Genomic DNA, 19,497 nt, shown 5'->3' on the forward strand with positions numbered 1-19,497 from the left:
AAAGTCACCAGCATTCTATCATGTTTCTCATGGGTGAAAAGGGTGTGATTTGGCAGATACAAATGAGGTGTGTTCCGTATGAAATGGAATGTGTGCTTGATGCTTACTTGTTACCTAGTGACAGGTGAACAAACACTCTTCTGTGAAAATCTGGTTCTAAGGCAATTAAAGCACATGCCAAATATGGTACACAGATTTCAAAGTCATAGTACATAACAGATTTTAATTCATAGCTATTTTGGGGATGTCGCTCTGTAGAACTTGTATCGTAAGAGGCTTGCCAGGTGGGGTGGGGCCATTATGCTAGCTTCCCAGCAGGTGGGTTGCTGTTGCTGACTAGGAGATAGGAGGAGGAAGGGTGAGGCAGTGTAGATGTTGGCATGGTGCAAATGCACTGGCAGGAGCACAGGATTGGCTCCACCAGTGCATTTGTATCATGCCAACCTCCCCACGGCCTCCTCCCTCCCCCTCTCCTACTCAGTCATAACTGCGACCCACCTGCCAGGAAGCTAATGTAGTGGCTCCACCCCACCTGCCAAGCCCCTACTGATTTATATACACACAATACATTAAGATTAGATATTAGTATTAAACCTATATCTTGGTACTTCTTTTTGAAGGAAGAACATAGACGGTTAAGCAGATCTTCCATGTTGTGGGTAAATAATGGCAATCTGTTACCCATAAAAAGCCAGGGGCCTTGCTGCATGTTAAGCTTTGGGCATCCATAAACAATGGTTGGAAGAATTCTGCTGCCTGGTAATTAACAAGATTGCTGGAAATAATACATACTAGCCTTTGCTTAATTTGGGGGATCTTCACAATACTTTTTAAAAAAAGCAAATTTGAGCAAACTAGCTTTTGAGACATGTATGAACTACGCCAGCATTACTAGAAGATGAGTTGTCTTTCCTGCCACTTTACGGTTTACCCAGCCTGGGTAACAGCAAGTCAGAAAAGAACCACCACCATCTCCTTGAGCCCAGAGAATGCTTGTCAGTCCTTTGGGCTTTGATGAATCAGACCAAAGGTGCATTTAGTCCAGAATTCTGTTTCCAGTGTTTCATTTCATTTCATTTTTAATTTGTATACCACCTTTCAACATTACTGTACTCAAGGTGGTTTACAACCACAGAAATGACAATATATACAAAAAAGTCACACTGTCATCCTGTAATTCAAAATCCAACTAAAATAAACAATCAGCAAAATTCAAGAATCCATATCATATATTTATTGACAAAATATCCACAACTGAGAATAAAGCAAAAATACCTCCATCAATTACAATAAGTCATTATCTTCCCAATATTGATGGTCCAATGGCAATCCTAGTTTGGAGTCATCGGAGGTCTTAGGCTGCAATTCTATGAACAGTTACAAAAGAGTAGATCCATTTGAACACAGTGGGGCATACCTCCTTAGTAAATAAGCATAGAATTGCACAGCATGTCACTTCTGACCTAAATTCTTATAGTTAGCATGATTATGGAATCTAGGGGTGGTTGCTATTTTGGATTAATTCAATCAGGAAAAAAATTGCATTTTGAGTATGCTGTATTGATTCTCTAAGACTTTAGGAGCAAGGAAAAGCTGGTCAATGAAAGTCCTTCATACCCTTTCCACTTAGCAAGTAATGGGTAAATATCTTTATTGCATTTCTATTATTTATTTGTATGTGCTTTTTCATTTCCAGGAAATGTTCGTGTTAGTTGTAGATATCTGCATGTCCATGTGTATTTTGAGGACTACAGCCTTAGTAGTTAATAGATGACAAGCTCATGGAATTTCCCACATTTCACAGGAAAATGTTCTTGTTCAAACATTCAGTGATTCGTGCTGTATCAGTCTCACAGCACAGCAGCAGCAGTTGGATATTTCTATTATCATAATGATGACATTTTTGCATTTTTTCTTTAGATCACTCACTCTTGCCCAGGATGCTTCAATTCTTCCACAGTGTCATATCCTTAGGGCAAAAGTGTAGTGCATCACACACACTGAGAAATGAGGAAAGTTTCTCTGGGAGTGGTGAGAAATCCTATATAATCAGCTTGCCTTGCCTTTGGATTTACAGCAAGGTGAAGAGAGTGTCTTCTTCAATAGCTGGGTTAAACAAGGTAAGTAAGCCTAGAAATAGTTATTCTATTTTTGTTCCTGTTATGGATTATGCTGCCATACCAAGTGTAATTAATTTGTTAATAGGACTGTGGTACCGAAACTGCATGGTTTAATATCAATTTACATAAGAGACAAAATGTTAGCCTACAGTCTGATCTGGTGCATGTTTATCCAGAAGTAAGTCCCATGAAGTTCAAACTTACCCCCAAGTAAATATGCATACAATTGCAGTAGCTCTGCAGTTAATTTTCACAAAATCACATCCTGAAATGTGCTGTTGTGCTATAAGTAGAATATGCTTAGAGGGCAGATCAAATTAGCTTAAGTTATAGGAGGGTAAGTTGAGTGTTAAGAGAAAGTTCTTCACAGTGAGAGCAGTTTGACAATGAAACCAATTATTCCCTTACTAAAAATCTGCCAGCAGAACCTTGACAGCCATCTGTTAGGGATGCTATAGCTTTAGAACACTACAGGGAATGGTAATTGGTTTAACATTAGTGCCTCTAATATCCAATTGCAGGATAAGGAGAAAATCAACAGATACCACTTTTCTAAGCATGGTGATACAGCGATGGGAAAAGCTGCACCTGCTATTTCCTCTCCTCTCCCCCTCCCCCACCCATCTCGTGGCTGTTAAAGGCAAAGAGACTGTCAGAAAAGGGCAGAAACCCAGCTGCAGGTATCTTTAGAAAAATAAAATAGAAGATATATGGTACAAGTGGGACCTGCTACAAAACACTGATGAGTGGAGTGCTTCCATTGCCTGCTCCAGTCACTCAGATGTCCCTTCTTCCACAATACTCCACTCCATTCTGAGTCTCAGATGTTTTCCCCCACAGTCAGTCAATACTGCATTCTCACTGGGCTGTTATTTATTTATTATTTGATTTATATCCCACCCTTCCTCCCAGCAGGAGCCCAGGACAGCAAACAAAAGGACTAAAAACACTTTAAAACTTCATAAAAACAGACATTAAACTACATTAAAACAAAATAACTTTAAAAACCATTTTGAAAAGCTTTGAAGACATCTTTAAAAAAAGGTTAAAAAACATATTGGTTTTTTTTTAAGTTTTAAAAACATTAAAAAGCAATTCTAACACAGAAGCAGACTGGGATATGGTCTCAACTTAAAAGGCGTGTTGAAAGAGGAAGCTCTTCAATAGGCGCCGAAAAGATAACAGAGATGGCGTTTTAAGGTGTCCCCTCTTTTAGAAATTTACCTTTTTTTATTTTACCTCTAGAAATTTGGCTTCCCAGCTCAGATTAGGGTTGCCAGGTGCAGGGCCTGAGACTGATCCTGTATCTTTAGAAGAGAAAGTCAGCCAAGTGCAGGTGTTCTTGCAACACTGTAATGGGAAAAACCACAAGGTGGAATTCTCCCTTCCCCCTCCACAACTTTTAAAGATACAGAAGATGTCTGGGAGGCCGGGCCTGGCAACCGGTCTTTTTTTTTTTTTTTTACAATAATTTTTATTCAAATTTTCATAAAACATAGAAAACAAAATCATAAAACATTCAAAGACAAAAAACAAAACAAAACAAAAATGATTAAACAAAAAAAATAAAATGTTGACTTCCCATTTGTCATATATCAAATCAGTTATAGATCTACAATATATAACAATCCTGTCTCTTAAATCATATTATAAAATCACTTTCCTCCAGTAGTTATCTTAATTAATCATCAAATCTCATAAACATTACTTTATTCTTTCCACAAAAAGTCAAAGAGAGGTTTCAATTCTTTAAGAAATATATCTATCAATTTTTCTCCAAATAAACATGTCAATTAATCCATCTCGTTAATAATTATAATAATCTTATTGTCATAACCATAGTCCAAATAAACATTTCGATTAATCCATCTCATCAGAATCTGTTAGGTCCAATAATTTCAATAGCCATTATTCCATTATCCCTATTAGTTCCATCTTCCATCTTCAATAGTCCTGTTAAGTCCAGTAATTTCAGTGTCCAATCTTCCATTATCAGTATTCCATAATAATCTTGCTGTTGTAGCCATAGTCATATAATAAGAGTCTGATGGGAATTTCCTCTATCCCAAATATTTTCTTGCCATCCATTCTGAATAAGTTGCTGAAATACTGTTGTAAAGTCATATCTGTGTTCTTCTTTTTTACAAAATGCACTGGCTCATCTCTTAAGAGTTTTTCCATTGTCACATGGCTGCAGTTAATTCCATAGATTTTCTCTATATCAAGCTCCATCACATCATTCCAGTCCAGAAGATTATCCAAGCCATTGATAACTTTATCTCTAATATCTTCATTAATTTCTTCAGAGATAACGTTAAATTCCAAACCGGTCTTCTGTATCTTCTGTATCTTTAAAAGTTGTGGAGGGGGAAGGGAGAATTCCACCTTGTGGTTTTTCCCATTACAGTGTTGCAAGAACACCTGCACTTGGCTGACTTTCTCTTCTCCTAAAGATACAGGATCAGTCTCAGGCCCTGAGCCTGGCAACCCTAGCTCTGATACCCACACTCAGCATGGCACTGTCAGGGTGCAGGGCAAGGGAGTCATATAGGAACATATAAGAGCTTTAGACCAAGTCAGACACTGATCCATACAGCTCAGTAGTATTGCCTACACTCAGTGGCTCTCTGGGGTTCCAGACAAAAGACATTCCCAGCCCTGCCTGAATATGCCAGGGATTTAATCTGGGACTTTCTGCATACAAAGCAGATGTTCTGCCACTGAGCTACATCCCTAAACCTCATATAATCTCAGAGGCAAGGACAACAGCACATGGACCTCCTTCATGCAATGAATGCATAAAGGGGGTTATGTTCTTAGCAATTTAGCAAGACTTAACCCGTGAAAAGATGGGTAGAGTGCAATACAGTATGTAGGTGGCTTAGTGGATTAGTGGAATTACAAGACTGATTATCAGAAAACTATTGGGAAGGCAAGAGGCAAGATTAGACTTGACAGGACCAGAACAAGTAGACAAATAAACCATGGAACAAAGGAATCAACAAAGCACTGTCTATGGCAACACTTCTTCCAAAGCAGCCCAGTGCATAGTTCTCTGCAACAAATTTTTCTGAGAGCCTGACACAGCATTTATGGCATGTCTCATAACATAATAATGAGTACTACTCTGAGAAAGCAATCTTAAGGCAGTGATTCCAAAACTGTGTGGCAGGGCATGCCCTGCCACAAGGCCTGAAATGTTCCACTGTGAGAATAGGATGTTGGACTAGGCAGGACTTTGTTCTCATCCAGCAGGACTTTTCTTATGTTCTTATGCCCTTTGGAGCAAGTATAGCATCAGTTCCCCCTGCCTCTGCCAATGTATGGGCAGTGAGGGACACACTGGGGTTCCCTGAAACAACTTGCACTTCAGCTGGCAGGCCCAGAAGAATTTTTAGAAGCATCACCACTGTCCAGAAAGCAAGGTTCTACTGGGAAACCTGACTTGACTGGGAAAAGAAGGCAGGCTCTGCCACCATTACAAAGAGGATGCCTGCCCACTGATCAGGGAATACAGTAGCTATGTAGTATAGTAGTGTAATATAGTAGCTATATAATATAGCTACTATATTAGTAATATAATATAGTACTACTATAGTAGCTGTGTAATATAGTAGCTATATATTGTTGCCTGCACCCCAATCCCCAAATGGCACAAGACTTCTAAGGGTTCCTGCACTCACCCAGGGTTTGCTTTCCTTGGAAAGAAAGTCAGCAAACAATGTGGTATCTTGTAGGATATATGGTTTATTTACACATATATACAGCCTGAGCTGGAGGAGTTCATAGCATTAACAGTCCACCATAGCTTTGGGGCCTCAGGCACAGAGAGAAAGCAAGCCTCTCTGTTTGCTTTCAGTTCCCAGCCTTTCCTCAGACTAACACTAACTCAGGCAATTCCTGGCTCCAGCATGAGAGGGCCTCCAGCCAGGTGATGGGGGAGGAGGGCCTCTCCCCTGAAAGGGTTCTTATGCCCACTTTGCTCTCCTGGCTGATCCTTACACATGTTAATGATGTTACTTGAAGGACTTGGCTGAATCTATTAATTTATGAATGGAACTAATCTGACCAGCAGAGCAGGTTTCTTCCTTTGCTAATCCCAACTTCCAGATACAAGATTACGGGCTTGAATGGAACCCAAAGACCCACCCATCTCAACCCCCCAATCCAGGAAAAAATTGTGCCCCAGGTTTCAACAGTTTGGGAAACACTGGTCCAACTCTTATTGCAGAGAGAATATGAACTGCCTAGCTACTACACATTTTTCTTATAATGAAGGAACATTGGGAGGGAAATACCTCAGCAATAGGCTGCATGCATCTCCCGGTAGCACTGAAATTCTGGAGTGTCACTGCCAGTGTACAGTATAGTACAGTGTACAGGCAAGGCTTTTGACAGAAGACTTTAAACCACATTGCTAATATCTAATGCCACAAAAGTAATGCAAGACAGACAGTTTCCGTGGTCCAAAAGAGTGATTAATTGTTTCTGAAAGTTTGTCTTTCAGGCCAGTTGCCTGCTTATTAAAAACTTCCAGAGTTTCTTCAGTAGGAAATAGACTTGAGCAACAGTCCCCAGCAAAATTATAAACACTCTGAAACATGATTTTTGTTTCTCTTTACTAGGTTTAAATAGCAATGGAGGCTCTGAGCACAGCAAATGCTGGCTTTGCCATTGATTTTTTCAAGCACATGTGCAAGGCTCAAAGCAACAAAAATGTCCTATTTTCTCCATGGAGTATTTCATCTGTTGTGGCCATGGTGTACCTTGGGGCCCAAGGCCGTACTGCACAGCAGATAGCAGAGGTAAGCGTTGTGCTTTTCATAACTTAGGGTGGGAGACTGGATCTGGCCCTTACTTGATGGGCCAAGTTTGACAGGTGGGCAGGACTGACCACCTGCCAATCGCCTGATGTTACAGAAATAACAGGTGACCTGTTTGTGCGCAGTGCACAATGACTGATAGTCAGTGCTGGGAAAGCCCTGTGCAAGGGGTTCTGCAGACACTGCTGATCAGCTGATTGGCAGTGCCTGCAAAGCCCCTTTCGTCCAAGCCCCTCCTTTACCTGCCCCACACATGATATCATATACGATGTAATGTGTAGGGCAGGTGGCCATAGCTTGGCTGAAACAGCCTTGCAGACCAAATGGGGAGGACTGGTGGGCCTAATTAGGTCCATGGGCTGGAGGTTCCCCACCCCTGACTTCACTGTTTGAAGAGAAGGCCACCACAACAGTGTGTATAACCATGGCTGCTGCCACATGGAACAGGATTGTCTTTGAAAGACTATAGGTTAGTGTTTCCCAAATTTTCCAGACTGGGGCATGTGGGTTTGTTGTATGTTTTTGGGGGGAGGGGATTAAGATTGGACAAAAATCAGCCCACACTCAAAGAAAAAAAATTTCCTCCCTGTTTTCAAAGCTGGTTGAACTGGCATTCAAACTTGTTAGGACAACTGGCATTCAAAAGTACACACTTTGGTTAACGAGCAACATTTAACCATAGTTAATTAAGCTGTTGAGCTGGGTTCACACATAACACTAAGCCATGGTTTGATAAACTGTAGTGGAATAATCCATGGTTTTGCATTTTGTGCAAACCAGACCAGTGTCCCTGAGTTATTATTATAATGCACATGCCTCTTTCCTGTTGCATTGACTGTCACGCACTGTTGGCTCCTCCTGCCTGTGCTCAGGAAATGCCAGCAAGGGATTCTAGAACTTGTAGTTCTTGAGAGAGCAAATCACACAGGATGGCACTCTTCCATGTTTCAAAATATATCTAGAGGGTTTTTTCCTGCCCTGCAGAAATGCTCTCTCTTCTGGACAAGGGAACTTGCTGTCTAGGTGGGTCACAATCACCATACAAAAATTAAGAAGTGGGTCCTCAACTGCATGTGTGGGCTAACAGTGGGTCCTTAGCTGAAAACAATGAAGACTACTGTCATACATCTATAACCATGTCAGAAGCTTGGATGATAATATCATGGGACAAATTTTATCCCCATTTCCTAATATAGCCGTAAAGTGACAGAAGCCATAACCAAATTAGAAGACATGGAATTCACTCTCACGGGAGGCAGTGATGCCAATTTGCATGGATTTAAAAGAGGATTAGACAAATACGTGGAAGATAAGGCTATCAATTGCTACTAGCCACAATAGCTATGCTCTGCCTCCATGACAAGAATCAGTATGGTTCTGAATACCAGCTGATAGAAACCATTAGAGGGGAGAGTGCTCTTGTGCTCGGGTCCTGCATGTGGGTTTCCCATGGGCAACTGGTTGGTCACTGTGAGAACAGGATGCTGGACTAGATGGGCCACTGGCCTGATCCAGCAGGTTCTTCTTATGTTCCTATGGCATATCGTATTGGCATGTGGTGGCTGTTTTAAAGGTTCCTTTGATTTACAAGATGTTGTAAGCACATTTATATGCCTAATATATAATGAACTTATATTTCTGATGTTTTTCTTTGTATTTATTCCAATTGCAGGTGCTTCATTTTAACAAAGCAGAGGGAACTGAGACTACCCATGCTGTGAGACACCAGCAAGGACATTCCAAAATGGAGGAGCTATTGAATAACCCCTGCATCTATATTCAGAAGGTAATTTCTGAAAAAAACAAATCTGAATGCATCTAAGACAAATGTATGCTTGCCAACTTTTAAAAACAAGATTGAAGAGTTTGGCATTAACCTTTTTCAGCCTACTTTGTCCTGGTTCACAGAGTGAATGTAGACATTGACAGAATGGAATAGCGTGACTCCTAGTTTGCACAATGTTTTTGCACTTCAAAAATGCAAACCATCAAAGGGAGTGTATAAACAAACACAGAGAAAATCATTCTTATGCTGAAAAACACTTCCCCTCCCCCCTTAAAAACTACAAGAATGCACATTTATTGTCAAACAGAGTTTTGTTCTGAGCAGCTTGAATATATGGATGAAAACTGGCAAGCAGGATGTCAAGAATTTACTCCCAACTGAGTGTGCCTAGGACAGAAGCCATAGCCTCTTTTACCTGCACTTCTTTCTTACTTGACATACAAGCAATTCCATAACATCAGCAGCTAATTTCAGATATCAGTACTTTGTTGTTCTGGTAAAAATCATGAAATTAGTAACAATTGTTCTCTTCATTGAAGTATAACAACCTGGGTTGGTGGACCACGAAACTCTTAGAGCCAACAGAAATATGGACTGCAATAAATGAATATTTACACAAGTGCTTGCCCCTTGATTTTAGTGGAATTTAAGCAGATCTTTCAATTTACATCCCTTTCAACTTAATTCTCTCTGGGTTGATCTTGTAGTGTACAAAACAGTAATGGTAACTTGATTTCAGCGTGTTTTACTAGGATATGTTCCATGGAAAACAGCTGGTGCAGCCCACACCTTGGTCCCAGGTGGAGGCTTAAAGAGGTATTAACCTCCCCAGATAAAATTTGACTAATTTTTCCCTTCATCTTGTTGCTTAAAAGGACAATATAAAGTGCCTTCACATAGGTAAATCTTGTGTGTTCAGTCCAGCATTAGTTCATTATTACCTCTGTGGCAGAGATGGAGGAATCTGTCAGTTTTGGTTTCTCATTTTTCCATTTTTAAGTTCAGTTCTCCTTATTTCTGCGTTTGCTTGTTTTTTTTTAAAGTTCTCACAAAAGTTCATCAGCATTCTCCTAACATACATTTTTATATGCAGTTTTGCCTAAAATGCACATTTTTGCAAGCAATGTTCCCTAACGGAATGCAGTTTTTGTGTAATTTTCACTAATATATTCATTTCATGCACTTTCCTATCTGGATCCATTTCAATCGGGCTTCAGGCCTGGACATGGGACTGAAACAGCCTTGGTCGCCTTGGTAGATGATATGAGGAGGGCGTGGGATAGGGGCGAATGCACCTTCCTTGTCCTCCTTGATCTCTCAGCGGCTTTTGATACCGTTGACCACGTTATCCTCCTGGACCGCCTGAAGAGGTTAGGCATGGGGGGCACTGTATTGCAGTGGTTCCATTCCTTCCTCTCTGGGAGGTACCAAAGAGTGGCATTGGAGGATGAGGTTTCGGATCCTTGGCCTCTCACTTGTGGGGTGCCACAGGGTTCCATCCTCTCCCCGATGCTGTTCAACGTCTATATAAAGCCGCTGGGGGCAATCATCAGGAGATTTGGGCTGCAATGTCATCAGTATGCGGATGACACGCAGCTCTATCTCTCATTTAAATCTTCACCGAGATTGGCTGTAGAAACCCTGTCCAAGTGCCTGGAGTCGGTGAGTGGCTGGATGGGAAGGAATAAGCTGAAGCTGAACCCTGACAAAACCGAGGTACTGTTTGTGGGAGACAAGGGAAGGCTGGGGGATGTGGACCTGGTGCTCAATGGGGTACGATTGCCCCTGAAAGACCAGGTCCGCAGCCTGGGGGTCATTCTTGACTCCCAGCTGACCATGGAGGCTCAAGTCTCGGCTGTGAGCCGGGCGGCGCTGTATCAACTCCATCTGATACGGAGGCTGCGCCCCTACCTTCCCAACCATCTGCTCCCACCGGTAGTACATGCCCTGGTCACATCTCGCCTAGACTACTGTAATGCACTCAACGTGGGGTTACCCTTGAAAACGGTCCGGAAGCTGCAACTGGTACAGAATGCGGCGGCTCGTCTGATTAAAGGCAGCCGCCGGCAAGATCACATCACTCCAGTGCTGAAGGAGTTGCACTGGCTACAGGTTGTTTACCGGGCCCAATTCAAGGTGTTGGTTTTAACCTTTAAAACCCTATACGGTTTTAGCCCAGTCTATCTGAAGGAGCGCCTCTAGCATCATCAGGGATGCCGCTCAACAAGATCAGCCTCAGAAGACCTTCTCTCAATCCCACCAGTTAAAACAGCTAGACTGGTGAGGACTAGAGAGAGGGCTTTTTTCAATAGTGGCCCCCACCCTGTGGAACTCTCTCCCAAATGATCTCCGCCATGCCCCTTCTATGATGAGCTTCCGCCGGGCCTTGAAGACCTGGCTCTTCAGGCAGGCTTTTGGGGTGGGTTAGGTTTTGACTGTTATGGTTTTAACTTTTAACGTTTTAATGTATTGTTTTATCTTGTACGTCGCCCAGAGTGGCTGGATAACCAGCCAGATGGGCGACTAATACATTTAATAAATAAATAAAATAAAATAAATAAAAGCCACCCATTTCTCAGGACAGTGCATGAAGGAGAACCTTTGTTGTTGTTGCTGCTGCTAAGCAGCTGAATAACTGTAGTTAGCGACTCAGGCTTCAATTGTGTTTTTCAATCTAAAATAAACAGTTTGAATTTCTTTCCAAAGATGCCATGTGAACAACTCTGAATATCTGTCATGACAGCACCTTGTCTCTGTACAGATCTCCTGCAAACAGGAAGAGAATTATTAATTTATTACTTATTTATCAATTATATATTTGTCCCACTTTTCAGACAAAATAGTCTCCCAAACAGTGGCCGTTGGTGGCTCCATGTCAGTGGGGCAGTTGAATCTGTTCCAGGTTTCAATCCAAACTTTCAAGGAGCTGTCCAAGGTACTGAACCTATTTGGGAATGGGTTTCAGTACCTTTGCCAGCTCCTTGGAAGTTCAGTCTAAAACCCAGAGTGGATTCCACTTCCCCACAGACATTGAGCCACCAGCCACCATGACTCCCGAAGCAGCTCATACCAGATAAAATGAAAGACACAACACTAGTGGCAGGTGTGTATATTTAATAATAAAAATAAGTCATGGCCCCTGCCCTCAGGCTTAGGAAGACAGAAGACCTGGGAAGTAGGGGGAAAGGTATAGGAGGGAAAACTTTTGGACAATGCCAGAACAAAGTGGTAGATGGTTAACATGCTTATGTTGCCTAAGAGGGATAAATGCAGTAAGAGGTAATGCTGAAGGCAGAATGTTGGGTTATTAAATGTTGCATTTCTCTGTTTAAGGCCCCTCTTGAAACATCAAGCAACATCCATTCAACATTCCAAGAACTTAGTCAAGAAATCAACCAGCCTACAAAACATTTTCTGCTTAGAAGTGTCAATCAGCTATATGGAGACAGATCAGTGCCTTTCCAAAAAGTGAGTGGTGCATGCTTTACTACTGAGGATGAAGGCTTAAGACAACTTACTGTTGCAGAAAGAGGTATATGCTAGGGATATGATAAGGATCGTATAATCCTGTGAGGTCGTTTCCTAATGCTTTTGAACTTCTGGGGTTTGAAGAAGCAGCTTGCCTCTGTGTCCGCATCTTCATTAGACCAGCTACTGGAATACCATATGTTTCTTTTTTATTTCCAACTCCACTGAGTACAATACTGTTTTAGAAATTCATTTGTATTCATGGTATATGTTAGTGCTAGCAGTCCAGAGGTAAACTGGTACAATCCCGGGTAGTAGTCAAGCAAACAGGGACAGGCCATCTGAAAACAGCACAGAGTAAGGAGCCCAGCCATACTCAGAAGTCTTATAAGGTCATGTAGAACCCCATTGGCCCTTTGGGTCACCTGACACTCACTGAGCTAATAGCTGTGATGCTGCCCTCTGGTCATCTGTGATCATGGCAGCAGAGAACAGATCAGCAGTTCCCTCCTCCAGCAAGCAGTCATCATTGTGCAGAGTTAAGATTGGTGCCAAGGCTACCTAGCTACTGCTAGCACCCCTAGTTAAATATCCCCAGGTACTTATCAATATGCTATTTGGGGATATGAAAGAAAACCCCTTATGTGATCAATTTTCTCAGTGCTTGAGATATTTCCTCAGACTGAAAATATCAGGCTGCACTGCACCCATTTTATCTTGGAGTGACAGCATCTCATTTCTAATACATATGGAATCAGGATTGAGAAGTTAATAAAAACATGCAATAGCTGCCTATCATAACAATAGATGTGTATTCAAATTTTTAATTTGCTTCTGTAGTAAACCATAAACATTTTGTCCCCCTGCTTGGCACTCATTTACATCAATGTATTGCCTTAACAGCATAAAATGTCACTTTACCTTTAAGGAATTCACAGAATCACTGAAGAAATACTATAATACAGAGCCACAAACAGTAAACTTTCAAGGAGCTGCCGAAGAAGTCAGAAAAGAGATCAATTCCTGGGTTGAACACCAAACAGAAGGTGAGCTCAAAACGCCTGCTCTGCCGGTTATAATGTGATCACCACTCCTATCTTTCTTTTCTTCCTCCCTTTTAAAACAAGTATGCGCTCTCATTTGATTCTTTCACATGAGAGTTATGCAACATTAGTCTCTTACTAAAATTTGGGAAACTTACAACATCGTTCATTCATAAGAGCATAAGAAAGTGTCCTGCTGGATTAGAGCAAAGGCCCACCTAGTCCAGTTTTCGTTCTAGCTGTGGGCAGGCAGATGCCTACAGAAAGTCCATAAACAAGACATGACCACAACAGCACTCTCCTGCTCATGACCCCCAGCAACTGGTATTCAGAGGCATACTGCTTCTTATGCTCAGGTAGTACAGTGTCATTGACTAGTAGCCGCTGATATAGCCTTATCCTGCATGAAATTGACTAACTCCCTTTAAGAGCCCTCACTAGTGGCTAGAGGTGAGAGATATATTTTATTCTGTCCAAATTTAAAGGCAAACCTACCTCATGTGCTCTTTCCAAAACAATGCAAAAATCAAACCCACCCATCCTTCAAAATTCACACTTCTCCGAATTTTGCAGTGCAGTTGTCCAGCCAAGTATGTATGTATGTATGTATGTGTTTGTTTGTATACCGCTTACTTGCCACAATGGCTTCTAAGTGGCTTGCAAGTATAAAGCCAATTATAAAAATATATCCACATATAATTAAAAGACACAATAAAACAATTTCACTGTGTATAAAAATGCATATACTGAGGGAAAGTGTGCATAAAAATGCACATATTACTGAAAATAGCATACCAAAATGCATTAACATAGGGGAAATTGCTTTGCAAACATTTGTATATTCGGCAAAGTTTTTATTTATTTATTAAATTTATATTCCACCCTTCCTCCCAGTAGGAGCCCAGTTGCATACAAATTGTATACTAGGAGGAACTCACACTAAAATGCTGATGAATTTGCATGAGAATTAAAAAAAAGAAAAACAAATCTGGAGAACTGAATTTAAGATTAGAAAAATGAGAAACTGAAATAAACCAAAACTGGCAGATTTCCCTATCCCTACATCTTGTGGTAGGGTGAAGAAATATTTTTTTCTGCCCTGAATCTTGCAGTATTCAGCTTTGTGGGTTCTACTATTATGAGGACACTTCTCAGTGTGTTTGTTGCAATGGGTGCCTGAAGATGTGAGTGTTCAAATGCTTCCCCTCACACCTAGATTTGCCTGTCAGCCCAGTCAGGTTGGATTAAAAACATCCAATAGAAGTTCTCCATAATATACCACATGCAAAGTATCATCAAAAGGTTATGAGAATGATTCACCAAACACGATTCCAGCTCAATTCTTCCATAAGATTATGCTTAATATTACAATTATTTACATAGCACCATCAAGATCTATGACATTTTTACAGAACAAAGAAACAATCATAACTATGGGAAGCCAGTGTAATTTACGATGGTTTAAGTTAAGTTGGTGCCAAGGTACACCAGATCCAACCCTTGTTCGGGAGTTAGGTTATTGCCAGCTGATCCATCCCAAGCCTGGCAGAGGGAAAACAAGCCTTTAAAACAGAGTTTGACTTACACCAGGATTTTTGCTGAGTTGCCAAGCCATGTGAATGAGCTGAACACAATTAGGATCCAAGTAACCCAGGATAAGGAACCTACACCACCATATTTCCAGTTGAGCAGGGATTGGGGACTTGGGCTGAGCCTGGGTTCAGCAAGTTGAGCTGGAGGCCTGCCAGATCCTAACCCACTCATCCTAGTGGATCTTGGGTTTGGACTGCTCCCTAAAATAACCAAAAAAAACTATCCCTCCCATGGGAACTTGCAATCAGCCTATCAACCACGGAGAGACAACAATAGGAAATAAAGTGGGGAGAGGAGAAGAAAAGGGTAAACAGGAATGAGTATAAGCAAATGTGTTAGGCTTTATTTCATTGGTGGATGAGGGGTAAAGGGTAAGACCAAAGGCTTCCTGGAAAAACTTGGAGTGTTGAGATGGGATTTGAAAGACAAGGAAGATGCAATATAGATATTCAGGGTAGGAGTTCCATGCATAAGATGCAGGGAAAATTGGGTAGAGTCATTTAAGAGAGCAGCTGTGAGGGCCATACCCTTTATGCTGGGTCCCAATTCAGATCAGAAACTCCACATTGGCAATTTGTGGCGGCAGCGGAGCAGAGATCCTGCACTCAAGGGTGGAAGTTCTCAGTTATGACCAGTCCTCTCTAGTTTGAGCATCAGAGTGGTACAACTGGAGGAATGAAGATCGACTGGGAAATAATGTTAGAAAGGTAGGTTGGGGCAAGGGCACAGAGAGTCTTTAAAAGCAAAGTCACATTTCCTATGTGATTATCTCAAAACCTACAGCTAGACTTCTTCAGATGTGTGAAGCTGCAGAAACATATGATGACTTCTTTCTCTCTTCTCCCCTTTCCCCCAAAAAGGTAAAATACAGAATCTGCTGAACAAGGGATCTATAGATTCACTTACCCAGCTGATCTTGGTGAATGCACTGTACTTCAAGGGAAATTGGTCCAAGATATTTAAGAAAGAAGACACAACAGAACAGCCCTTCAGACTTAACAAGGTAAGTATTTCGTATTGCTGAATGAACTTCAGTCCCCTTTAATCAATCACTATGTCTGTGATGGTATCGTCTACATTGTTCTGCACTGCAGAGTAATATAAGGGAGATCTCTGCCCCAAGCAGCATACAAAAAATACAAATGTTGTTTGTTCCCTCATGAGGTTTAATGTTCATTAAAACAAAGGGTATGTTTATAATCTTTCAGAGAACAAGTGAGCCAGTGAAGATGATGTTCCAGCATGATAAATTTAATTGGAACTACATAAAAGAAGTGCAGACTCAGATTCTTGAGCTCCAATATATCAATAATGACTTCAGCATGTTTATACTCCTCCCTGATGACATCACTGATGACAGCACTGGCCTAGAAATGGTAAAGAAAAGTAGTAATATTTAGATTATTTTAGTTTTGGTTTTTATCCCAAATATTTGCTGCATTTGTATGTACTGCTTCATTTTACACACCTTGTAACAAAAATGACTGAATTGTTTAGGTTATAGAAAGATACAGAATTTGAAATCTATCTAGATTGAAAGGGGTGTTTGATCTATTTGCATTCATATATATTCACACTGCAAGGTGGGCATCACACAAAACAAAGAAGAAAAATTTCATTTCTAGTTATCCAAAACCTAAGAACATAGAGATAAAATCTTGTCTGTTAAGACGATGAATGAATGAAGGGGTATGTGGAGACTCTAAAAAATTATAGAACACAAGCAGAAGCAAACTGTACCACATACAGGTCTCCAGCCAACCTCTGAAAATGGAAATGGACGGCCTTCAAGTCGATTCCGACTTATGGCGACCCTGTGATTAGGGTTTTCATGGTAAGCGGTATTCAGAGGTGGTGTACCATTACCTTCCTCTGAGGCTGAGAGGCAGTGTCTGGCCCAAGGTCACCCAATGAGCTTCATGGCTGTGTGGGGATTCAAACCCTGGTCTCCCAGGTTGTAGTCCAACACCCTAACCACTACACCTCCCTTCCTTAACACAAAGGCCCCTTGCTTCTTCAAATGCTCTTGGGAACCTATACTAAAATGTCGCTCCTGTAAGAAACAACCTTTTGATCTCCATAATGAAATTATTACTTATATTCAGTTGGGCTTGTTCAAGTGACAGCCTCTAATCTTAATTAGTAATCTCTTGCTTTAATAACCTCTTGGATACTTGTAGATCAAAAACCTGTTCCCCTTCACCTCTTTTTGCAGACACACATTTTTCATCTTGTGATATGGTGTGTTCACTGATGACTGTTGAAAACCTTGCACTTATTGCACCCAGTGCCAAAAGAATGTATGGCATTATAGCTCAATGGATTTGTAACCTAACACAGACAGGGGGGAAAACACTTGCACTGTTTTTGCACATGCCAATCAGTTTAGTGTATACTCCATTAGGAGTTCCAGAACACAGATGTACATCTAATTTAGCAATCCTGGGCACCTTTTCTAACTGATTATCTGATTTTCTTTGTGTCTTGACTGTAGCTAGAAAAAGAATTGACTTATGAGGCCTTATCCAAGTGGACTAGCCCAGATGAAATGGAAGAAGCTGAAGCAAATGTGTATCTTCCGAGGATCCAGTTAGAAGATCACTATGAGCTAAAGTCAACTTTGACCAGCATGGGGATAACAGATGCCTTCAGTATAGGCAAAGCTGATTTCACCGGAATGTCTGAGGAAAACAATCTGGTTCTTTCCCAAGTTTTTCAAAAGTGCTTTGCTGACATCAACGAAGAGGGCACAGAGGCTGCTGCTTCAAGTGGTGCCAGTATAGATGGGCGAAGTGATCAGGGTGCAATTTTGTTTGCAGCGGACCACCCTTTCATCTTCTTCATCCGACATAACAAAACCAAAAGCATTCTGTTCTTAGGCAGATTCTGCTGCCCTTAAAACATTTCAGCTTCCTCTTAGCAAACAGGAAGGATCTTGCAGCAGCAGGAATGTACACAACATTGCTAAAAGATGTCTAAATATGGTGGGTTAGGTCTCCTCACTGTCCTGTGGGTTTGCAGAGTGTGCACATGGCTACAGCAGATATGCTCAGCAAGCCAACTCACTGTTGGGGGAAAAACCCACAGAAACCTCCAAAACCATGCATGAGATGGACTCTTTGTAAATTGCACTATTAGTATACATATGAACTAGAGCAATGGACTTGATGTAATCCTCGTCAGTTACTAATTCACTGTAAAATGTAAAAAGTAGTCCATGGCAGTCAAGTAGTCCAGCACTACTGAAATGTCTTTATAAACAAAAGATGTCTTATATAGCATTCAATCTAGTACCATAAATGTTGGGTTGTAATTTATATTGTGGGTGGCAATCACTTGTCAGGTATTTGCATGTTGTGTGTGTGTGTGTGTGTGTGTGTGTGTGTGTGTGTGTGTGTGTGTGAGTGTGTGTGTGTGTGTGTGTGTGTGAGAGAGAGAGAGAGAGAGAGAGAGAATGATGGTGATGTTTACACCATCAGGTATGCAGAGAATTTCAAGTCTGGTAGACTCTGGGACACCTAAAAAAAGTGAGGTGCCAACTGGCAGGTTGGGTGCTGAAGATGAACCTTGCCACTTTTCAACTAAGCTTTACCTGAAATGAAGACAACGTATATGAGAGAACACAACAAGAAGAATAGGATTCCTCCTCTCCCCTTTGGCTCCTAGAAAATCTTGTTGTCTGATAGTCATATAACTCCAGAGCTTGAAAGATTACTTTTAAAAAGTAATAAATTGCAATTACTGTTACATGGTCCCAAAAAGTAATAAATTACCATTACAAAAATTTCTTTGAAAGGAACAGATTACTTTACCATTACTCAAAAGTGATCACTACAATTACACTTAAGTTACTTTTTTTAAAAAAAATAGAGTGCCTACAAGGTGCTGATCTTCCTTTGTGGCCTGGCCTTTCTTCCACTTCCTATATGTGTCCTTTTTTGTTTTCAGGTCATGTCTAAGCTTTCTGTGAAGCCACATTGGCTTCTTCTGCTGTCTTCCCCCTTTTTTCCTTGATGGAAATCTGCCAACTGAAGCTTTTCTCGGTTTCTCGTGTTTCCAATTCAGCTCTCCACATTTCTGCAGGAATTTGCATTTTTAAAATTTAAAAACTCCCCATGAAAATACATCTGCATTATAGTGCGAATTTCTCCTACTATGCACATTTTTGTATGTAGTATTGACTAATGCACACATTGCTCCTAATATACTGATTATTTTGTATGTCATTTTAACTAACGTATACATTTTAATGCATGCTTTCCCCTCATATTCACTTTTTGGTACGCATTTTCTGGTTGGACAACTGCATTGCAAAATTTGGAGAGGTATGAACTTCAAAGAATAGTTGAATTTCAGTTCACATATTGGTTCAAAAAAGTGCAAATCAGTTAGCTTCTCAATAAAATGCAATCAGAATAGAATTTCTCCCCCATCCCTAACCTATACAAACATATTTTTTAAAGATATGCACTTTTCCTAGGCAAAGAGCACATTTGCAACGATACTGGTAAGATTCCAAGTATTGCAGATAATACTCTTTACTGGACCACCAATTCTGCTGGTAGAACACAGTAAAAAGCAAATAGCAAGCAAGCTTTGAATTGCAGGGAACCCTTTTTCAGGTAGTAAAGAAATGGTGGCATTCATTACTAGTCCTACTCAGA

The 19,497-nt window shown here is 40.9% G+C and overlaps 1 protein-coding gene across 1 annotated transcript; it reads left to right on the forward strand.

Annotated features, from left to right (window-relative positions):
• The first annotated feature begins 1,787 nt into the window (after positions 1-1,787).
• Positions 1,788-18,150, forward strand: LOC133366968 (serpin B10-like). The gene is made up of 8 exons (XM_061590533.1): positions 1,788-2,120; positions 6,746-6,925; positions 8,616-8,729; positions 12,063-12,197; positions 13,126-13,243; positions 15,694-15,836; positions 16,042-16,209; positions 17,328-18,150. Exons 2-8 carry the CDS (start codon positions 6,758-6,760, stop codon positions 17,730-17,732), a joined length of 1,251 nt encoding a protein of 416 aa, XP_061446517.1. The 5' UTR covers positions 1,788-2,120; positions 6,746-6,757; the 3' UTR covers positions 17,733-18,150.
• The last annotated feature ends 1,347 nt before the right edge of the window (positions 18,151-19,497 follow it).

This window comes from Rhineura floridana, chromosome 1, assembly GCF_030035675.1.
Source record: "Rhineura floridana isolate rRhiFlo1 chromosome 1, rRhiFlo1.hap2, whole genome shotgun sequence".
Taxonomy (NCBI): Eukaryota; Metazoa; Chordata; class Lepidosauria; order Squamata; family Rhineuridae; genus Rhineura; species Rhineura floridana.

What these genes read in the sequence shown, in the direction of transcription:
- LOC133366968 (XM_061590533.1), top strand. Translation starts at nt 6,758, where the DNA reads ATGGAGGCTCTGAGCACAGCAAATGCTGGCTTTGCCATTGATTTTTTC. An exon ending in CTGCACAGCAGATAGCAGAG is followed by an intron (nt 6,926 to 8,615) that starts GTAAGCGTTGTG and finishes TTCCAATTGCAG; the next exon opens with GTGCTTCATTTTAACAAAGC. An exon ending in CCTGCATCTATATTCAGAAG is followed by an intron (nt 8,730 to 12,062) that starts GTAATTTCTGAA and finishes TCTCTGTTTAAG; the next exon opens with GCCCCTCTTGAAACATCAAG.